The sequence below is a fragment of the Bubalus kerabau genome, chromosome 1 (genome assembly GCF_029407905.1).
Source record: "Bubalus kerabau isolate K-KA32 ecotype Philippines breed swamp buffalo chromosome 1, PCC_UOA_SB_1v2, whole genome shotgun sequence".
Lineage (NCBI taxonomy): Eukaryota > Metazoa > Chordata > Mammalia > Artiodactyla > Bovidae > Bubalus > Bubalus kerabau.
The window spans coordinates 71806100-71829176 of record NC_073624.1 but is presented as its reverse complement, the minus strand read 5'-3'; the positions used below and the strand labels follow the sequence as shown (position 1 = coordinate 71829176).

General features: G+C 42.2%; 1 protein-coding gene across 4 annotated transcripts in view; it reads left to right on the top strand.

Annotated features, from left to right (window-relative positions):
* Positions 1-23077, top strand: part of PPM1H (protein phosphatase, Mg2+/Mn2+ dependent 1H) — a 300784-nt gene that overhangs the window by 85886 nt on the left and 191821 nt on the right. For all 4 annotated transcript variants that reach the window (XM_055579318.1, XM_055579327.1, XM_055579311.1 and 1 more), the window contains exon 2: positions 19324-19489. In XM_055579318.1, coding sequence (XP_055435293.1) covers positions 19324-19489 — 166 coding nt within the window. The remainder of the gene's footprint in view (positions 1-19323; positions 19490-23077) is intronic.

Below are 23077 nucleotides of genomic sequence, written 5' to 3'. Positions count from 1 at the left end.
GTGTGACCTCAGTTGTGTCCAACTCTTTGTGACCCCATGGACTGCCAGGCTCCTCTGTCCATGGAATTTCCAGGTCTGAATACTGGAGTAGATTGCCATTTCCTACTCCAGGGGATCTTCCCAACCCAGAAATGAAACCTGAGTCTCTTGCATTGGCACTGTACTACAGTGCTTTTTATTTATGTGTATTCTTATTTTCTCTTTTTCATATTTATATTGCTTTTTTTCCATTTATTACATCCTGGAGATCACAGTAATGATATAGATTTAGAAAAAAAAGGCAAAAAAAAAACCCTTCTGCTTGTGAATTGATAATTAAAATCTCTGTTTATGAGAGGTTATCAGAGTCGTTAAAGGATAATATGAAAGTTTGGAACTGTAATTTATCAATAAATCTTTGACTACGAAAACACATTCATTAAATTTTTGCAATGTCTATACAGTGTTAGAGTTTGGAGCCAATTGAAAAGGTGTCAGTTGGTGTTCAGTTACACTATAAATTGTTATTTATGTGCTTTGGAATTTGTAACAGTCCTAGGAGCAGTTGTTTAAATAGGTCAGCTTTGGATTAGAGCTAAAGTCCGTGGATAGGTATGGATGCTATTTTAAGTTCTTTTCCTAGCTTATTCAGAAAAACAAGCAGACAGGTGAAAAATTTCCCTGGAACTATCCATTCACTCTCTGTGCCTTGTATCACCTTAAAACTTTGCATTCTCTGAAAAAGGGAGAGATTTTAGTACTTTGGGTTGTATAGTCTGTACCAGTGGCCACGGATAACCTCATAATTACCGAATCTAGTATATACTTGAACTTTTCCTGGCACCTGACACTTTACCTTCTTAAATGCTCACCTCCTTGGCTTCTGTGGTATCAGGTGACCCTGAAAATTCCTCCTGAGACTGCAGACTTTCTCATCTTCCTTTCTTTGCGGTGCAGTGAGTGGGGAGGTTTAGACTTCAGAATCAGGTGGGGTTCTGAGTCTGGCTTTATCTCTTGAGAGCTGTCTGAACCTGGGTTAGTCAGTTTTCTGGATTCAATTTTTATAAAATGGGACATATAACACCTCTCCTATCTATCTTATTATTGGGAGGCTCAAAAGAGATAATAATACAATTAAATTATAAAGTTTTGACAAATGTTACAGTACTCATTTTTCTTAGTAGTAGCAAGTGTGTTGTAGTTATTAATTTGGAATATAGACAGTGTATAATTATCTTTGCCAGGAGAATAGTTGTCCCAGATGGTAATTGACCTCCCAGGCTGGATATGCTCAACAGTCAGCATGGCCTCCACCCCTTTGTTTTGCAGCCACTTCCATCATTGGAAACAAAATTCCTGTGACTTGCCTGTCCATCCTGCTATCCCTTTTTCCCGTTTCTTTTTTGTTGCCAACATGAATGAATCTCAAGTGTGGTAGACTGGCAACCACTGCTATTCAAACTCTCTTCCTCTGCAGCTAGTGACCCCATAGAGCCCCCTCCCAGGACTCATTCTCATCTCCTTCATGGAGAGTCCCACTGCCCTAGCCAAGCTCCTGCCACTCATAGTGACTGACACCCTCCTCCCACTCCCAAATTCATGTTCCTGCCATCGTAATTTCACGCCTTACTGGGTTCCTCCTTTCTGTCTCTAGAAGCTTCTGGTGCTTCTGACTCGAGCAGTACTAACCAGCACTGCTGCTGCCAAGTCCCTTCAGTCATGGCCGACTAGGTACAGCCCCATAGACAGCAGCCCACCAGGCTCCTCCATCCATGGGATTTTCCAGGCAAGAGTCTGGAGTGGGGTGCCATTGCCTTGTCTGACTAGCACTACTACTTCTTCTAAGTCGCTTCAGTCGTGTCCGACTCTGTTATAAAAGCAGGGTTGTATCACATGCTATTCTTTAGCTTAGTGGCATAAGGCTGAGGGTGCCTCATTCGCTCATTGGAGGGAACTCTAGTCCCTGGCCAACTCAAACGGACTGTGTTTTATCTAGTCCAGTTACTCAATGTCATTAATAAACCAGAACTGTCACCCCGACTTGGAAACTTTTCGTGATCCTACCTTACATCTATTGAGTGAGAATCTCTTGGTGTGGAACCCACGTTTTCGGAAGTTCTCCAGGTGACTTGTAGGCATACAACAGTTTGAAAATCATTATAAACAACTGATATTGGATTTCTAAATGGAAAGAACGATACTTTTCCATGAGAAGTGTCATAAATTGTATTTGTTGTCATTTAGTATTGTGCTTTATGGTTTAGTAAAATTTCCAGGTAAGCCTACTAAATGGAACTGATGTTGTTTTGGTCAAAATGTATATTGAGTCAGTCATCTTATTCACAAACTTTTTTTTTTAATTTGGCTGCTTTGAGTCTTAGTTGCGGCTTCTGGATCATTGCTCTGCGGCATGTGGGATTTTAGTTCCCCAACCAGGGATCAAATCCACCTTCCCTGCATTGCAAGGCAGAGTTCTTAACCACTGGACCATGAGGGAGGGCCCACAAACTTTTAATTATAGCCCTTTAGGAATGCATTCATAAGTTAGAAAGTATTTTGAAAATGTAAGATGTGAGAATTGTGTATTGCTTTTATTATTTACTAATTAATTCATATTTCATGTCAATGCAGAAAGGATACGTTGCAACGAGCTTATAAAAATATGCAATTTAGAAGGTAATGAAATGAAAATTACCCTCATGGCTCTTTTTATGAAGAAAAATCCTTCCTCCTGATTTCCTCTCACGCCCCTGGTTCCGCTATTAAAATTCATTCTCAGCCATTTGGAGCCTGTTTCTTACTATAGCCAGGATTCTGCAACAATGAGATCTATTTTAATCTCTAGATTGAAATGCAGTAAGGAAGGTAAACAGTTACCTCATTTCAAATCTGTGGAATTTCCAACAATTTCTGAGACTTATGTAAGTCCTTCCGTTTCTCAGGGTCATAGTTGGGAATGGCAGTTAGTTCTCATTTGTTAAATTTCTAATAATTGAAGATCCTACTGTCTCCTGATGCTAAATGTCACGAATAGCTCTCTACATTAGTTTAGCATTTATTCATAAAATGAAGCTTTAAAAAAGAGTCTTCCCAATAAACTTTGGTTAGCTCAATTGATAACAAGTTAAAAATCTTCAGGGATTGAATATGCCTGACTAGAGAGGCCCCCAGAATTGTATCTCAGGGTCTCTTTTCGGTCATAACTGTCAAGTTTTTGCTGTTACTTATTTTAATTTTTTTTTAGTTTCTCTTTTACTGTTTAGGATAGGTATCTAGAGATTCTTGAGCTTGTGATAAGAATTTTAACACTGAGTTACTTTTTCTTCCCTGATGTCAACCAACATTTCATTCTAGCTGTTTGACTTCCTGCTGTATATCAGGCACTACACTAGTCTCTGAGATTGTAACATCAGCATCAAGGAAGACTCCACCTCTTCCCTCATAGTACTTAATTACTACTGTAATAACTGTACAAGTGAGTATTACAAGGGTTGGTTGTTCTTTGACTCCTTAAGTAGCAATTGACAGCCACCCAAAGGGAATTTATTATAGGATGTTGGGATTACCCCAATATTCCAGGGATAAATAAGTCTTGGAAATAGCTAGGTCTAAGGCGTATTAGTCTAGGGACCCAAACTTATTCTCTTTATTTCTCATTTGTACTCTTACCTAAGGCTTCATTTCTTCTTTGTCTCTCTTAGTCTCTCTTCCCTCTCTCACCCCTACCTTTTTTCCTTTCATTTTCCATGGAAGGATTATAATTGGCTCACCCAAAGTCAGGTAGCCATCCCTAGACCAGTCAAGTGTGGCCAGGGAACAATTCTCTGAGAGGGAGCAGGAGGATAGGAAGGAGGGACAATGTCCAGAAGAAAGTAGGTCTGGACATGTAAAACATATCTCTGCCAGGGCTTTGCTAAGTACTTTACATTTATTCATTCTCTCAGTCCTCACAGTAGCCCAGTTTTATAGCTAGAGAAACTGAGCTTTAGGAAGCTCAATTAACTTATCCAAGTCACACAACTAGCAGAGCTAGGAAACCAGCCCAAGTGTCTGGTAATTTCCTACATTGTAATGACTGTACTACTTAATGGCTATGTTGCAGTGTTTAAGAACTTCAATAAAGAAGTACATGTGAAGCAGCCTTAGGATGATGTGGTTCTGATGATGTGGTTCTTAAACTGAGAGTTGTAGGTAGGCAGGGAGGATGGGCATTTGTCAGACAAAAGGAGGATAGATCATTCCAGGTACAGGAAAAGGCATGTGTGAATAAATTGTGGCGTGCAGCAACGCTGCTTTCTGTAAATGACATCATGGCTATTATGGCTGAGAATAAGATGTGAGGAGAGCAGATGGGAAAGCTGAGGATATGGATGAGGCCAGATCATGAAGACCCTTGTGTGGCAGACTAAGGTGTTTACGTTTTGCTGTGAATCTTCAGAGTTCATTTGAAGGACTTGGAACATGGGAGAGACATGGCCATGATCATGGCTGAGAACAGTCAGTCTTGCCATGCTCTACAGTATTTACTGGGGTTAGGAGGTTTCTGCTGTGGCACCCAGAGGGTGAGGGACTAGATGTGGGTGAGAATAAGAAGCTAGGAGGACAGGAACATTCTTTGGAATTCTTAGTCCACTAAGACAGGGATGCCAGAAGGATGGTATTTGACACAGAGGTAGACAGCAGAAAGAAAGAACAAATGCGTGCAGGTTTAGGCAGCTTGGATGTATGCAAGATGCAAATGCAGGTATCCTGAAGGTATTCAGAAATGCAGGTCAGACACCCCAGAGATCTGTATGTAGATATGGATATGGCAGTGCTTACTGTTTAGATCTGCAAGAAAGACTTTGGGAATAGAGGTCTCCCAGAGTAAGCAAGCTTGCTGCTGCTGCTGCTAAGTCGCTTCAGTCGTGTCCGACCCTGTGCGACCCCATGGACGGCAGCCCACCAGGGTCCCCCGTCCCTGAGATTCTCCAGGCAAGAACACTGGAGTGGGTTGCCATTTCCTTCTCCAATGCATGTAAGTGAAAAGTGAAAGTGAAGTCGCTCAGTTGTGTCCGACTCTTAGCAACCCCATGGACTGCAGCCTACCAGGCTCCTCCATCCATGGGATTTTCCAGGCAAGAGTACTGGAGTGGGGTGCCATTGCCTTCTCCAAAGCAAGCTTGGTAGGAAGGAAAACCAAATGGGAGGGCACAGCAGCCTTTGAGGCTCACTTGCATATCCCTACGTTAAAGGGCTAATAGTGATAGGAAATTTGAGTTAAATTCCTATTGCATAGAGACTTGCCATATGTCAAATATACTTTACTAGGTATCAGAGGGTTATCTTAGTACAGCTGTAAAACCATATTCCATCATAAATTAATTTTGGCTCAAAAAGTTGTTGAAGATTTCTCATTAATTGGAGGTCAGAACTGGGACAGATACAGATTCAACAGTTGGAAAAGGAAGTCTTAGAACTCCCCATTCCAGCAGAGATTGTCAGAGTACCCCTGAAAGGTGCTCAGCCAGCTTTTGAACGTTTCCAGTGAAGGGAATTCCTACTTTCTGATGTAAATAATTATTGCTAGGCAGCTTTAAAAAGATAGTGTCAGAATTGCTTTTCTGCTACTTCTGGCTCCTCCTTGGGCCTCTGGAATTTCCCTCCTGCACAGCCATCTGGGCCACGGCCGCTTGGGTGTAGGCTGTGAACAGAGGGAGTGAGCAGAGAAGCCGAGTTGGTGTGTTGGTGTGCCGAATTAAGAATATGCAGATCATGATGAGCTGAAGGAGGAGGCACAAGCCACCCACACAGGAGTGGCCGTGGCTCCCACAACATCCAATTCCCATTTTGGGGAAGTGAAACCATGGGTCATTTTGATGGAAGACACAGCTTCAATACACCCCTACAAAGGAAGTACAGTTACAAGACTTATAACTTACAGAGTCTAAAATTGAGGGGGCGAGATGAGCCTGTAGAGGGAGTCCTCTATGCCAGCTCAGCAGCAAACATGTAGGACAGTCATCCCTGGGTATCCCCGGGGCTTGCTCCCAGGACCCACCAGGGATTCCAAGCCCTGTGGATGCTTACGTCCCGGATATAAAATGATGCCGTGCGACGAATACAGCCGGCTCTTGGTATTTGCGGGTTTCACATCCATGGATAAGGAGGGCTGACTATACATATAAAGTGGTCGGGGTGGAAGTACTAACTTTTCTAGGGCTTAACTCTAAGTGGTTACTTTCAAACGTGCCCTGGGACAAGTAAAGTAAGAGCTTATGATGGACATCCTAAGCTCAAGTTCTCATCTGAATTTCCACATTCTGGATGTGGGCAGGGTTACCATACTAAAAAATGCCTAGGCAGTGACTCAGAAGAACGAAAGCTGTTTTTCTCATCACAGCAATCACTTGGTTATGAGGGGAGACCAGCAATAGGGCTCAGATTAAGATTCTACCTGGAGGTACACCAGGCTCTCATTTATCAACCACTTTTCTGCTGTAGATGTTTGGGGCTCACTTTATATGTTTTGCCTTCACGAGCACTTACTAAATAATTTTTTTCCTTGGGAACAGCTCACCTTCCTTGAAGTGAATTGATGGGAAACCCCAATAAAAATATTTTAGGCTTGAAGAAACAAATAGCCTTAGAACTCATTGATTGCTTATATCCCCCATGAATGTTATGGAGAATATGAGTTGGTTCATTCAGTTAACATTTATTGAGTGCCTACTCCCTGCCGTATGACTTGAGAGGGGGGAAAACGTAACCAAAATCAACACCAGCAAGCATTCCTCAATGAATTAAAATCATGTTGGGAGCCCAACATTGTCATTTTTGTTTAAGGATGATATTGGGCATCCAGCTTTAAACAGTTGACATATTCATCAGTACGTTTGTCCCCTTCAAGGCCATCGCACAGTCTCACGGTACTTTCTAGCTTTTTGAGGGTGGAAAGATCCGTTTTCCTAAAATAGAACCCAGACTGGCCCTTGGAGGGCCTCAAGGGTTAAACTAAGCATGTTATTTTCCTTATAAATTAGGGAGCCTTGGTCTGTTAATGAACTTTGTCATGGATCTGGGCACAAAGGTAGAAATGTTGGACCACCAGACTCCTCTGTCCATGAAATTGTCCAGGCAAGAATATCAGACTGTGTGACCATTCCCTTCCTGACCCAGGGATCGAACCCGAGTCTCCTACATTGCAGGCAGATTCTTTATCGTCTGAGCTACACAGGGAAGCCCAACACACTGGCACAAAGGTAGAAATGTTGGATCAGATAAAAATCAGCTTTCAAAGGACTCTTGTTGTGCAAATCTGGAAACAAATCAGACTTTCTCTGTAAGGGTTCACAAGGGTGAAGATTTTCCAAAGCAGGTTAAATAGTTAAAATAAGTGTGTTTTTTTTTTAAAACAATGGCTGAAGTAATGAGGGGGAAATTATTGTTCTTAATGTACGTTTTCAGTAATACTGTGCTTGCCCGGAGGAAAAAAATTGTTGGCATGCCGAAACCGAGTGACATGTCACAATTCCCATCTTGCAATACCTGTGTTGTATTTATTGGCTGTTGTGCAACTAATTACAAGAGCATTGGCTTGTGTGAACACAATACATCGTTTAAAAGCTCAGTGGCTCTGAGAAAATGCCAGTGTGGCTTATCTAGGACGTTTAACTGAACCATTTTCTGGATGATATTGGTGGAGCCAATAAAATGAGGATAATGGCACAGCCCTCTAGTGTTTAGGGTTCCAGGCATTCACTCAGTTGCTGGATGGAAATGCTTTAAACAGTTCTGTTTTCCAACAGTCAGACCAGTACCCTGTGAGGAAAGTACTGCTCATTGTCCCTGTCTTACTGATAAGAACCAGGCTCGGGGAGATGGAGTATCAATAACTTACTGAAAGCCCTGCAGGTGCTTTCTGCGTGACCCAGCCTTTAGACCTTGGGAATCTGGGTGCATAGTCTCTTGTGCTCCTCTAAAATTTCTAGCAGAAACCTGCTTGCCTCTCTGCCCTCCCCCATCTAGTGTTTCCTGCTCTGTTGTGTGTTTAGGGGCACAGCCAGCATGTTTGAGGAATGAGGATGAGTGACCTTCACCTCTCCAGTGAAGGACAGAGCACATTTTATAAGATTTTTTTCTAAAGCAGGAACTCAGAACTCCCAACACTGAGAGTTTCATCCTCCTTACCACCAAACAATCCTCTTCTATACATAATTGTTCTTCTTGTGTTGCTTTAAGGTTAAAAAGGAAAATATCAGGGCCTCAATGGCCCAGAACTTATCCCTTGGCGGAGGAAAAGCCAAGATTGTATCTGGAGTTTTTGAGGAAACTGCTGATTAAAAATGTATGTATTTTATTTGATGTCTGTTGAGATTAACATACTTTTATCTTTTGGTTTCATTTCATTAGTTCCAGGCTTTTTTACAATTCGCTTTTTTTTTGGGTTGCACGTTTGAAATCGACTTTCACTTTGTCCTGAAAAATACATTTCTCTAACATTGCTGATAGTACAGATATATCTGGTCAAATAAAGAAAACTTTATCTTGAGCAATGCAGTGGCTTCAAGCACGTGTTTTTTTTCTTTTTTTCTTTAATTGCCAACAGGAGCTAATAGCTATATGCAGGTAGCATTGTTCTAAAACCCACACAAAAAAATTTATTCTTCTGCTTTATTTTATACAAAACTTCCCAACTGGAAATCGTTTTTAGGCAAGCCTTTATTTTGATTTCATGTGGCCCCCACCCAGTTGCACTGTGGCCTTGTGTGGGAATTGCTGCAGCATCCGACAGAGCACACACTCACTTCCTGATTTAAATGCAGAAGTTGGTCTTTGGTGACATCAGTGGTTTTGCCAAGAGGACCCAGAGAATAATTGAAAGGAAGTACCCAATGGCAGCTTTCTGATTTTTACCTTTACTGTGTTAAACGTTCATTTCTAAACAGCCAGTGTGAAGGAAAAAACATAGCTATTTATGTAGGGAGATCTTTGGGACATATCATACCTTCTTTTGATCTAAGTTTTATATCTTCAGTTATCTAATTACGTTGGTGAGGAAGCTAGAAGCTCATTGTTGTTCAGTTGCTAAATCGTGTCTGACTCTTGGTGACCCCCATGGCCTGCAGCACACCAGGCTTCCCTGTCCTTCACTAATGCCGCCTGCAAAGTATATTCAAAGGTAAGTTACAAAGAACACCAAGATGCACATTCAGTTCCATCCAAACCTACATCTCTCTTTGCTTCACTTACATATTATGTGTAGTAATATGAAATTGTCAGTATTGTCCTATTTTTGACTTCAGAGCATTCAATCTAATAGTTCAGTTCAGGGGTCAGCACACTTTCTGTAAAAGTGTATACAATAAATACTGTAGGCTTGGTGGGCAGACAGTCTGTGAAAACTGTCTCTGTGGAAACTACTAACTGCATTGTACCTGAAGGGGCCCAATAGACAACGTGTAAATGAATGTGTTTCAAGTGTAAATGGCAGTGTTTCAATAAAACTTGATAGACGTGGAAAATTGAATTTCGTATAATTTTTACATGGCATAATATTCTTTGATTTTTTTCCCCTGACTACTTAAAAATATTGGAAGCCACACAAAAATAAGCAGTGAATTTTGCCTGAATTTTGCCCACCAGCCATGGTTTTCCAACCCCTGGTTAAGCTGAAGTTGGCTACCACTGCCTTTGCAATTTTTGCTATCAAGAACTTAATGTTCGCTGACCTAAAGCCAATTTCATTATCTTATCCTCCAGGATGCCCCACCCCAAGCCTTGTTTCACCTTCTCATCTCCCTTCATAATCAAGAGTACCTCATTTGCTCATCCTGCCAGTGAACACTTAAGTGGCACCCTCTTTGCCCCTCTATCCTCCACTGCTCATATCCAGCAGGTCTCAACTAGGAATTTGCAGTTTCTTCACTTCCTCTGAAGCCTCCTTTTCCCTTCCACCAAGAGCCACTGCTTGCTTCATGACCTCTTTGTCACTTGGACTGTTATGAGACCTAGCTGGACTCTTCTGCTTTTGTCATTTATCCTCTGTAATCCATCTTCCATCAGGCCACTACTGTTATTTTCCTAAATAATTTTTATCATATCAAGCCCTTTAATATTGTAAAGTAATTATTCTCCAATTAAAATAAGTTAATTTGTTTAAAAAAGGGAGAAAAAAGCATTTTAGATTATTCGCATGGGTCATAGGCCCTATAGGATGAAGCTCCAATAGAATTTCATGATCTAGTTCTAATGTAGCTCCTTAACCAAGCCCATACTTAAGTCACACCCACTCCTCTTTATAAAGTTCTTTCATATCACTGTTTTCAGAGGTTATTCCTATGTCTGGAGAGTCCTGCCTTGGTTTTCTTCTGACTCTTTATTTCTATTATTATCATTTTTGGTCACACCACAAGGCATGTGGGATCTTGGTTCTCCAACCAAGGATTGAACCCACACCCCCTGCATTGGAAGCATGAAGTCTTAACCACTGGATCACTAGGGAAGTCCCTTTTCTCTGACTCTTGATTCCCTCCTTTATTCAGTAAGGCTGAGCTTAGGTGCCACCTCGGCTGTCTCACTTTCCATGACTCTTCTTTTGCATAATCATCTCCTCCTCTGCATTTTCAGATCTTTTGTGACGTACACTTTTGGTATGGTACTAGTCAGAACAAATCAATTATTCATAGGAAGATGGCCCTACTCTACAGATGGCTGTGGGCTCCCTGAGCGTGAAAACCATGCCCTAGTCTTCTTGCTCTATCCCTCTTGGCGTCACAATATTTTAAAGTAATTATTTCAGTCTATATGTACTGTATATCTAATACTTTTCTTATTTTACTCATGAAGTCACACAGATCTGGTTGCAGGGTTGCAGAAACAAATGCCTTTGAGGTCAGGCAGCTGACAGTGGCAGAAGCAGACGGAGTGAGATCTGGGGTGAGCTAGCAAGGGTGTTGTTGTTGATTGTTGTCTTTATTGTTATCTTCCAAGAGTGTGACAGATGTAGCCTGATGTATTATTTTTCAAGAAAAATGGGAAAGTTAAAGATTTTTAATATAATCATCCCCATTTTAAAATATGGCAACTACAAATTCACCTTAAAAAGAAACTTGTGGGCAAAAATTAAAATCCCAACCTGTGGGCTGAATGTGGCCCTTGAGACCCCAATTAGCAACCCGATTGATCACATCCCTTCATTAGCTGCCAAGAGAACCTGGGAACCAGAAGGTGTAAGATGTGTGATGGGAGAAAGTGTGTATGTGCTCTTTTCTCACCTGGGTTCATCCTGCCTTCTTGCTACTCTGCCTCCCCCACCTGTTGGTACTTAGCCACCTTCCAAAACATGAAAGCCAAACACCACAGAGATTTCCATTGCCTTCCATCCTTTCTATTGGTAACACACTGGCTGTTAACTTCATGGACTGGTGTGACCTCCTGTTGTCCCTCCTTCCAGGACGTGACCGAAACCATCTGGGAGAAGCTATTATTCTTGATAGATGTTCCGGCTGTTTTTGCTGATGGCTATTATCAAAGGCTTAAATTCCTACTCAGAGCCATGGTTTTCTAGTAAACCCAAGAATGAGAGGTTATTAACACCCTTGGAGCTAGGAATTAAGTTGTCCTTATGTTCCAGCCAATCTGGGTGGTCAGTAACCATTTCAGACAATCACAGGGAACATTGCCTGTGAGGTTACCTCGAAAAGAGAATTTTAATAATTGATTGCTATATTTCGTCTCCCATCAATGATTGATTTCCCACCCCTCCCCCTACAGCCTTTTGCTCATCTCAGTTGTATATGAATCAGCAATAGTTCGATTCACCTGATGGCCTTTTTAATACACTTGTCCCTTCTTAACCAATGTGATTACTGCATGTTAGCCGTATTAACACTTCATGTAAACTTTTTAGCCTAAATGGTTCAGGCTCTTATTTCCTTTAAAAACAAAGCAAGAAAATAATACCAAGCAAAAAAAAAGAGATTAAACCCCACCAAATTCTCTATTCAGTGGGTCTTGGGACCTGACTGTCTCAGTCCAGGAGCCTGGGGAGAGATGGCGTGTGTGGGCAGATCTGGGTGGGAATTTAGAATCATCACACCACTAACTGCATGGGTATTTTCCTGTGTACAGAACATTGCATGGATTGAGTATTACCAGGACTTTGAGGAAAGCGCTCAGAGGAGCAGCTTTGCTCAAGAAAGGTCCATGTTCTAGGAAGTGTCATGCATATGCCACATGTAGTTACTGAGACCTGGAGGTGATTCTGTGCCCTTGAGGCCGGCAGAGGGACACTGACAGAAAGAAGAGGGAAGAAGAGTTCCTCCTCAAACTCACACAACTGCATAAAGTCCTCTGGGCCCCACACAGGAGCACTTAGCTTGTGTTGGATATGTTATTATTAAATAGTAATATTGAGTACTCATTGTGTGCCAGGCACCGTTAAATACTTTTCATGCTAGGGCATTTCGTTTTAATGTCTCTTCTATAATTGGAGGTAAGTGTTATTATCCCCATTTTAGAGACAGAAAATAAGCTTACTGTGTCTGAGAGCACACAGCAAGTTTGAACTTGGCCTTTCTGACCATTGTCTCTGTTGATGCCTCTGCTGAATACCTCATGGTCCCAAGGGAAACAGGTTGGTAATGAATGAATTGACATCCATGATGCGTGGGAATCCTCTGAAAACATACCAGCTGTGACTCCCCATTGTGGTTTGATTGTCCTTGTAAATCCTGTTGAAAACAGTTCCATTGTGACTTCTGTGGACCAGTGGCTTCTGTGACAGGGGCTCACTTCTTGAGAAGAGTTGAGAATATTTACTCATTTGAATTTAGTGACAGGAACCTGTTCTGTCTGTTATACTATCAAGTGAATGTCCTTAAGGTAAAGGTTTTGAGCAGATGGGAAGGCAGATAACTTGATCATTTAGTGGTTGCCATTAAAACCAGGACTTGCCTGCTGAAATTTAGGTGGAGTTGATTTTTTTTTTTTTTAATTTGTGACTAGAGTGTGTCACAAACAGAAAGAAGGAAAACAGGTTTTCCAAGTGTGTGATAGCAGCACAGAATGAATCACTTGTTCTTTTTACATAGTCTTCCACTGCTATGATCTCATAGTCACATCTGTGCCTGGTGTTCAGGTCATAGCTTCAAGTTGTGTCTGATACACACAGAGGATTTTGGACTTCCAGTCCTTAAAATTCCATATGTACCTGTTTTTACAAGTGGAAAATAATATCTAGGTGTTTTGGTTCAATTGAAGTCTTGATAGGTTAATGCAATCCATGAATGACTTTAACTTTGTCATGGGTCTCCCAGGGCACACATATCCTCATCTTCTAAGGGAAGAATAAACTGACTGTAAACTTACCACATTGAAGACATAGCAGCTAACAGTTGCTTTCATCCTCTCACAGTTCTCCGCCTTGAATTTTAGTCCTAACTTCAGAATTTCCCAGTTCTTCAATTAAGGTGACTAATATGTCCTCTCCCCAGCATATGTATTTTAGCAACCCCCAGAATTTAATCCAAGAAGTACTGCTAAGAAACCAAGGTTTGCAGAAGTTAAGCGACTTGCCCAAGCACTCCGCTGTCCAGTAGTTGTGACTTTAAAAGGGGGAGAGCAGTGGTGGCCGACTCACAGAGTCCACAAGAGGATTCCATGAGTTAATCACTACATGTGCTAATCAAATGCTAACAGCAGTCCTTGGCACATAATTAGTTCTCAACAAATGTAAGATACTATTATTGCTCCACATCTAGGGAGTAGGCAGAGTTGAGTCCTGCATTCATTCTTTCAACAGATGCTTGTTGAGCACCTGCTGTGTGCTGTGTTCTGGGGGGATAGCCCATGGTCCTAACCATTGTGCTTTATTATTACCTCCAGTTTAATTTCGGGGAAGATATTTTCCCCCTTTGTAGGCAACTGGAAAACAATGACACCAAAGAGATGATGATTCATGGTCCAGCAACATTTTTTTTTTGAGATCCTCAAAATAAGTATCATGGGTGAGTATTGCTTATATAAAGAAAGCATATCTCAAAGTCATTCCGGGTGATCTCAAGATAGTGCTGACTTTTTCCTGGAGCCTAGGACAAGAAGAGAATATAGCTACTAATATAGCTGCTCACATAAATAATACTATTGAATCTATTGACAGCATGATACTATTCAACTCAGGAAAGTTTTTCTCAGTTTACTTTTAGAGGAATTGGAGGTTTTATCTACATTTAGTAAACAAAGCATTGGCCTTTGAAGAACAAAATGAAATATTTAAGTTGATAGAGATCAAGCTTTTCAAAGCCAAAGCTAATTGATAAGAATCGGGTCTTTCTACTAAAGCTGTAGAGTCAGGAATGTAAAATAATATGAAATATGAGATAACAGTTGTATGTGTGTATGTGTTTTAATTTCATTTCTTTTGACTGCTCTGGGTCTTTGTTGCAGAGCACAGGCTCTAGGCAAACAGGCTTCAGTAGTTACGGCCCGTGGGCCCCATAGTTGTGGCTCCCAGGCTCTAGAGCACAGCCCAATAGTTGTGGTGCATGGGCTTAGTTGCCCTAAGGCTTGTAAAATCTTCATGGATCAGGGATGGCACCCGTGTCCCCTGCATGGGCAGGCAGATTCTTAACCACTGGACTGCTGGGAGCCGGCATATTGCATATTGAGTGAGGATCTGTAATAGCTCAACTGGAATTCTATCACTGCCGGGAGCCAGCGTGAGGCACTCCGCCCATGACAAAGGTCATGAGGAAGGAGGCTCGGCATACGCAAAGGCGGGATCGAGCCTCAGGAGTCCCCCTGGAAATTCTCGAGCATCTACCCCCAAAACCAGAGTCGGCCTACTTTGTGCTTTGTGCTTTCACCTACACCTCTGACTTTACGGGGGGCTGTCCCCCACTACCTCTCTCTGAAAAGAGAGTTAGCTTACAGCTCCAGTTAATAATTCCTGGATGTGACAGTGTTTCAACCTACAAACTCCTTTGGAAATCCTCTAGCCTGCCTGAATGGGTTTTTCCGGCCACATGTGATTGTTCAGAGCCTCCCAACTGTGAGAGGCAGGAGATGTTCTAAACTGCCTAAACACAGATTCCTTTGAGTAGTTAAAAGATTGATTAGAAAATGTATTGGTGAAGGGTTTTTCACTTGTTGGGCCAATGTTTGCTGCTAAGTCTCCATACTCCTTACCTACTGTGTCTTTGGCAGTGTATTGATTGATATAATGGGTGTATAGAAATGTAAAATGCAGCTTTGTCCAATGCTTTTTGGGAGGCTGGTGCCTGACTTTGGAATAATCACCTTTAGAGAAAAATAAGTTTCTTAAAATGTTAACAGGCCTCCGGGCCAGAAGATGATGTCAATCACCTGAACTTTTGCATATGATAAGTTTGAAAGCCTGGCTTAGATTAGAACCAGGAACTGCTGTCCTTGCATGACTCCACCCCTTCCCCCATTATCCTCTATGCATACCTTAAGGTATAAAAACTACTTTGGAAAATAAAGTGCGGGCCTTGTTCACTGAAACTTGGTCTCCCCATGTCACTCTCTCTCCCAAATTCCAGCTGAGTGTCCATCTGGAGCGCGGATGTCCTCTGCGACCATTTATTTGCCTGGGCTTCTAAGACCCACTCGAGAAGGTGCCTAAGGTGGGGCACCTTCCGCTATTCGAGAGGGCGCCTGCGGCCTCCGTGGTCAGAGCTAACCTGGTGTCACGGGTTATATTGATTTTCCGCGTAAACCAAGCCACTCAGCTTCTTTTCTCCACTGAATTTCCTCACTGAGCTATCCTTATTCTATTACTCTTTGTATCCTTAATTAAAGTGTAATTAAGCAGTTATTCCCTGACCCTCGCCTAGCCGTCTCTCCTTCGAATACCCTGGATCAGCCGGGGCTGGTCACCGGCACTGGACCACCAGGGAAGTCCAGTTGTATGTTTTAAAAAGGCAGTGGCTTTAAATTAATATGACTTTATCATCTTGGTAATAATCAGATATCTGACTGAATAGGCTTCCAGGGTTGGGGCTGCTGTCTTCTCTCTAGGTTGACCTTTCTAATACTTCATCAGTGTCATTCACAAGCTGTATTCACGTGAAATGGCAGAGGAAGTCCACCCTCGATTGTTCTTCACGGTTCCCTGGCTGTGATGAGTCATTGCAGGACAGCCCTTGCAACCAAGTGCTGATAAGAATAGGCACACAATAGGAAAATAAAACAACCGAGAGCTGAAGGAGAAAGAGCTGGAACTCAGAAGTGTGTCCACAGCTCTGCTGTATTTAGCTCTTGTGACCTTGTGTAAGTTACAATCTTCCCAGTCCCTGGGTTTCTCATGCATAAAGTTTCTAGAGTCTCTTGCTGAAGTTAGGTCAACTTTGGAGTTTAATATCCACTAAGAAAGATGGGAGACACTGCACGTCCAGGGGACAGTGATTCGTGATTTGTGTAATTATAGTAGCTTTGTTGATTGTTGGAAAAGACCAGTGGCAGATGAGTCAGCCTGGCATGAGCTATTGGAGATCAGCAATGCTTTTTTTTGTTGGGAAAAAAAACCCAACTAAAGCATAAGTTTAGGTGCCAATGGTCAGGGTGATGCCAAGTTCCAGAGATAGAAGCTCAGATTTTGGTCAGAGGACAGTATGGAGGGGACAATGGTCAAGGACTTGTTTTCCCAGCTGCACCTCCACCTTCAGCTTTCCCTGGGAAAGATGCTTGTGGGTGACCGTGGGGGTGTAATGTCACCATCCAGCAAACCATCCACGCCACACATGCTGCTTGGGAGTCACTATCACTGATGGTATTTTGAATGTCCTTCCTCTGCCTGGTTTGTTTCTCAAAAAATCTATGTGAAAGGAACACTCCAGTTAAATGCATGTATTAGGAGCTCTGGTGGCAAACCTGTGGACAAAACGTGGGCTGCACTAGAGACAAACAGATCGGAGCCATCCATTCTTTATCCTTCCTCTGGGCGCTTTCTCCAGTAGCCTTAGAATCAGGAAGAGAATCCCCTTTCTCTCAAGCCTGGACCCAAGCTCACCTGATCTGCTATTCTCTGCTTTCCCACACAGTCCAGCAGGGCCTGCCACAGACTGATGCAAAGCTCTGTGTATTGGGTTGGCCAAAAAAGTCTTTTGGATTTTCCGTAAGAAATCGGACTATGACTGAGTGACTAAACATACACGCACGCACGCGCACACACACATGCACGCGCACACACACACGCATGCACACACACGCTCACCCAAGTTGGGCTGGGGGTCAAGGGAGGCCTGACTGAATTCCATCTGCCCTACTTCCTGGCTGTGGCACCTGGAGTAACTTACTTAGCTTGGGCAGTAAGCATGGTAGTACTAATAGTCTTATGCAGGTAGCCTGTGTCTTTAAGAATTGCATTGTATTCTGAAACCGTATGAAGATTCCCCCTGGTCACAGGAGAGAGTGAAGGTGGGACCAAACACTAGGCCTTGAACTCTTCCTCCCTTTCTCCCTGAGAGGGTGTGATAAACATCGGAGGCAAATTTGACCTCATAGAGATCAGCAGGGATCCCACCTCCTTGCACGGGACTGTTCCCACCCCAGTAAGGACAAGGATTTTCAAACTCTATAAGCAACAATCTACTTTAAAAAAAAAAAAAAAAAAACTTACACAAAACTGTCATGTGTGAAATGAGGATAAAAGGCTTTTGTTTATAAAAATATACTTCAGTTGAAATTTATAATAAACTCATTAAGAATGATGAAGCAGTTTCAATGAATAGAAATTTGAAATGGAGATAATAGATGACTTTTATGATCGTTTCCCTTTAACATACAGATAAGTAATTGCAAATGGTCGTTTTTAAAAAAACAGATCTCCTTCCAATCTAGTGGTATCGATCAGTTGAAGAGAAAAGATAGAAGGCTTATTTATTATGCCAAAGCTGCCCAAAATATGTAGACTAGCATATATTTGTTTACATGTAAGAGATGGGAATGAACTTTTAAATTATTGCATTTTTTCCCCAAAATGCTTATACCTTTAAAAAATAAATTTAAAGTAAATGTGAAAGCACCTGAAACACCTCCATAGAATTCCAGGGTTTGGTAGAAAACTGCTCAAAACACTCTCCCTGAGGTCGTACAGTTCTCACATCTCAATTTGCTCTGTTTGCTGTTTGACTGGAGCATGTATGTGTTGGCTTACAGTTTTCAATACTGAAAGCCATTTGATATAAAAAAAAATGGTGACATTTGAATAAGCTCTGCAGCCTGGCTGACAGTGCTGGATCAGTATCAGTTGCTCCTTTTGATGTTGTTCTTGAGTGATAGAAAATGTTGCTTTGGGGTAAGTTGGGTGAAGAGTGCTTGAGACTGTATACCATTTTTGCAGTTTGCTCTGAGTTTATAATTCTTTCAGAATGTAAAACTGTTTAATAAAAGGTGTTTGAAAACAACCATCCTCTAATTAATCGTTAGGAGGGAGTACAAGATTAATAGAGTGATATATACACCACACTTTCAGAGTGGATTTCCATCTATCTTACCTTATTAAAACAAAAGCATCTTTCTTTCTTTGCCACTGAGTCTACATCCTCCATCCTCACTCTGCCACGTACTGTAACACTGTTGAAGTTTTGTAAAGAAAACACAGCAATGGCAAATCTAGGAGATCTCTCTTTCAGGAAAACTATTTTAGCTGCTGCTTCATTACTTAATAAGAAAATGGTGCTGAAACCCAAGAGTTCAGTCTGCAGGCACCTGATACACCAAAAAGCTTTATAAATGATGTAGCATGTTTTTCTGAAGCATTCCTATACTCAAAACATTAGTAATTAGACCAAAGTAGTATCAACATGCCATGAGATCATAAGGCCACATGTACAAATCAGCGTGCCCTGTAGTCCATTGTGATGATGCCATGTAAGGAGTGTTATTCTACTGGAGAAAAGATAAAGGAGAGAAGATAATTTTAAAAGAATAAACCTTTGATCCATTCACTTCTCTGTGTGTAAAGTGAAAGTGGTCATGAAATATACTTCTTTGTTCCCTAGGATTTTATAGTGTGTTGTAAATTACTGCTTTGTTCTTTGATAAGATTGATGGAGGTTTTTGCTCTTTATCACTTGGAAAAATGCAGTGGAATTCCCTGAGCCAGCCATCTATCTTCAGTGTAATTGGCAGAAGACTGATTATCTCGTGTGTTTTGACTAGAAGTGGATTAGTGGAGTTGATCACAGCTATCAGACACCTGGAAAGGTGAACTGAGCTCTGAACAATGCTCCATCAAATGTTTTAACATGTGCTTATATAAGTCCACTAAAAAGTCTGTTCACTCCACCAAGCTATGACATAGGGCATTAGTCTAATCGGCTTTTCTTGCTTCTCCTCCAGGGTCATCAACGCTGGGAAGAGCACACACAATGAAGACCAAGCCAGCTGTGAGGTGCTCACTGTGAAGAAGAAAGCAGGGGCCATTACCTCAACCCCAAACAGGAACTCAGCTAAGAGACGGTCCTCGCTTCCCAACGGGGAGGGGCTGCAGCTGAAGGAGAACTCGGTAAGACCTTCCTTCACCCCCACTCTCGGGTGAGAAGAACCCACACACTCTGGCCCCTCTGTGGAATGTTCAGAATGGAAGAGAGAAAAGCCACGGCCCCAGTGTTAGTGGAGTGGTGGGTCTGGGCTCAGGGCATCACACTCACAGCAAAGGTGATATATGGAGTTCAGAAAAGCTGGTGTTTAAGTTCTCAGCACTTAGAGAAAATGCCCACATCATAGGAGTTTTGTTGCAAGAATTAGTATGTGTAGCGGTAGATGGTTTTAAAGAAGCACTTCAAGGTTTTTGTGAAGGAGGTCATCCTCAGAAGCCTCCCAGGAGGTGTGGAGTAACTCTAGCCGTCAGCTTGCAGCCCAGCTACGACTCTGCCCCTGTCCTCCCCTCGCATGTCCCTTAGAGTTGCACAGTTGGAGCTTGTGCTTGATGCTCTTCCAAATTAATATTTGTTTCAGTTGGCCCAAAGCCTTTGCATCCTATGGGGTGGCCCTCCAGACTGAATGCCCTGCTGACAAACCACAAAGCATTTCTCCTCTCTGCAGTTTCCGGAGAACAAAGCAGACATCCTTGGAAAGTTCTGAAGAAGCTCTTAGCAGAGTATAGGGAACAATCAGCACTGTGTCCATCATCAGATTCTTTAGTCCTGCAGAAAAGAGACATGAAACGGGATGACCCAGATAGGACTGTTTGTTCTAATGATCTTGAGGATATTTTTGTTTGTAAATTTTTATAGGATTGTAAAGGATCTAGGAACCTGTCCTTAGTTGAAGTGATATTGTCTTGTTGCATTTATGCTTAGTGACTAAGAAGAGTACTCATTTATTTTTATTTTGTTAGCATTAGTTCAGCTTAGGGTTAAAAAACACAGTGACCTATGGAGACTCATTAGTTGTACTTGTTTCAAGGCAGAAGGAAGTGCTGATTAGGCCTCTCCCCAAAAGGAAGAGTCAGGGACCCAGATGAGCAGGACAAAATAATAGTGGTTAAGTGCATGCGCTCTAGAGTAAGACAGTTCAAAGCAGTCTGTTGCTTAAAGCTATTCAGTTTAACAATGTGTGTGTGCTCAGTCCTGTCCAATTCTTTCTGATCCCATGGACCGTAGCCACCAGGCCCCTCTGTCCATGGAATTATCCCAGCAAGAATACTGGAGTGGGTTGCCATTTCCTTCTCCAGTAGATCTTCCCGACCCAAGGCTCAAACCCAAGTTTCATGGTCTCCTGCATTGGCAGGAGGATTCTTTACCACTGCACTGCCTGGGAAGCCCATTCAATTTGGGGGTAGTTATTTATTCTTTGAGCTTCAATTTTCCCTTGTCTAAAAAGGAATAATAATAATAGTAATTACCAAATATGGTGGGACAGGCTAGTTGCTGCTGCTAAGTCACTTCAGTCATGTCCGACTCTGTGTGACCCCATAGACAGCAGCCCACCAGGGTCCCCATCCCCTGGGATTCTCCAGGCAAGAACACTGGAGTGGTTGCCATTTCCTTCTGCAATGCATGAAAGTGAAAAGTGAAGGTGAAGTTGCTCAGTCGTGTCCGACTCTTAGTGACCCCATGGACTGCAGCCTACCAGGCTTCTCCATCCATGGGATTTTCCAGGCAAGAGTACTGGAGTGGGGTGCCATTGCCTTCTCCCAGGAGAGGCTAGTTAGAAGTATGAAATCCAACAGCCCATGCAAAGTCCTGAGCTGGTGTCATCATTAATAAATCCTTGATTGATGTTAGTGATTATTATCCTAAAGTCAGTTCCATTTCTGTAATCCTGTATGAATAATGCCCACTGAATTTTCATTCATTTTTAAATTGGAAATCACACAATTTTTTCCATACCTGCTTGATGGAATTATTTTTGAGGATTGAATTATTATGGAAAAGGGCTCAGAAAATGTGAGACATTAATGATAATTGGATATGGGTGCCAGTGACTTAATGTTGCTCCTTCCCCTGGCAATTCCTCTCTGCCACTGGGATATAAAGTGATTTCTGTAAAAATAAGACAGTGTTGACATCTGGCTGCAAGCCAGTCGGTGATGGCATATTTCCTTGTTGCTAAGTTCCTCCTAGAAGTGGAGCCGGGAGTAACTATTTAACTTCCTTTCCTTAAGAACAGTGAAACCAGCACATAAGCACTTTAGAATGGAGCCAGGACACTCCTTCGTGATGGTTCATGTGGGGTCCATGCTCCTCTGGGAGGCAGCAAGGATATGCAGTGAAAAGCAGGCACATCTCAGCCTGTATTCCTGCCTTAGCCACAGCAGCTTCACATCTATCTGCACTGTATATTAGGCTTCTTATTAGAGTTCAAGGCAAGAGCTGTGTTGCCTTTTTTTTTTTTTTTTAATTGTGGAAAAATGCACATAAAGCTTACCATTTTGACCATTTTTAAGTGTACAGTTCAGTGGCATCAAATACATTCATATTGCTGTACAACCATCAGTATCATCCATCTCCTAAACCTTTCCATCATCCCAAACTGAAACTGTCCCCACTAAATACTAACTCCCCATTTCTTTCTCCCTTTCCCCTCTACCCGCTCCGGTCCCTGGCAACTACCGTTCTATTTCCTGTCCCTGTGAATTTGGCTACTCCAAATACCTCCTATAAGTGGAATCATACAACTTTTGTCTTTTTGTAGTTGGCATATTCACTTATCATAACGTCTTCAAAGATCGTCCGTGTTGTAGAATGTATCATAATCTTATTCCTTTTTGAGGCTGAAGAATACTCTCTTGTATGTATACATGCCATTTTGTTTATGTCTGCATCATTGAGGGACCGTTGCTGTCATCTTCTGTCTGTTATGAACGTTGCTGCTGTGAACGTGGGTGTCTAGTACCTGTTTGAGTCCCTGCTTTTGATTCTCTTGGATATACACCGAGTGGAATTGCTGAGTGATGTGGTGGTTCTGGTCAGTCTTTTCAGGAGCCACCATGCTGATTGCCGCAGCGGCTACACCATTTGACCTTCCCAGCAGCAGTGCACAAGGGTTCCAATTTCTCTACATTTTTGCCAACACTTGTTAAATTCTGTTTTTCTGAAATAATAGCTACCCTAATGCGTGCAAAGTGCTATCTCATTTGTAGGTATATTATTTCCCATGGTTAGTGATGTCGAGCATCTTTTCATGTACTTCTTATTGGCCACATATATCTTCTTTAAAGAAAGGTCTGTTCAGGTCCTTTGCCCATGTTAGAATTCAGTTGTCTGTTTTCGTTGTTGATGTTTGTGCTCTTTCTAAAACCTTGAAGAGCGTAGTCTCGTGTGCCAGATGACTCGTGAGCATGGGCTGTGTTCTAGGAACTGGATGCTGAGGATTCAGCAGGAAATAAAACAGAGGACAGTCCCTCCCTGCAGGGAGCTTGTGTTCTTTAAGGGAGACAGACAAAACACATAGCATGGGCAGATAAGCACTCTGGAGAAAACAAAGTAGGGAAGCGGGAATAATAGGAAGTGTGAGGTGCAGGGGTGGGCAAAGGAGGTGTCAGGGCTGATGCTGGGGCAAAGACCTGAGAGCACAGCTTTTGGGAGGAAGAGCATCCTGACAACCCTCGGCAGCTGAAAGGATCTGAGGCAGGACCAGGCCTGCCATT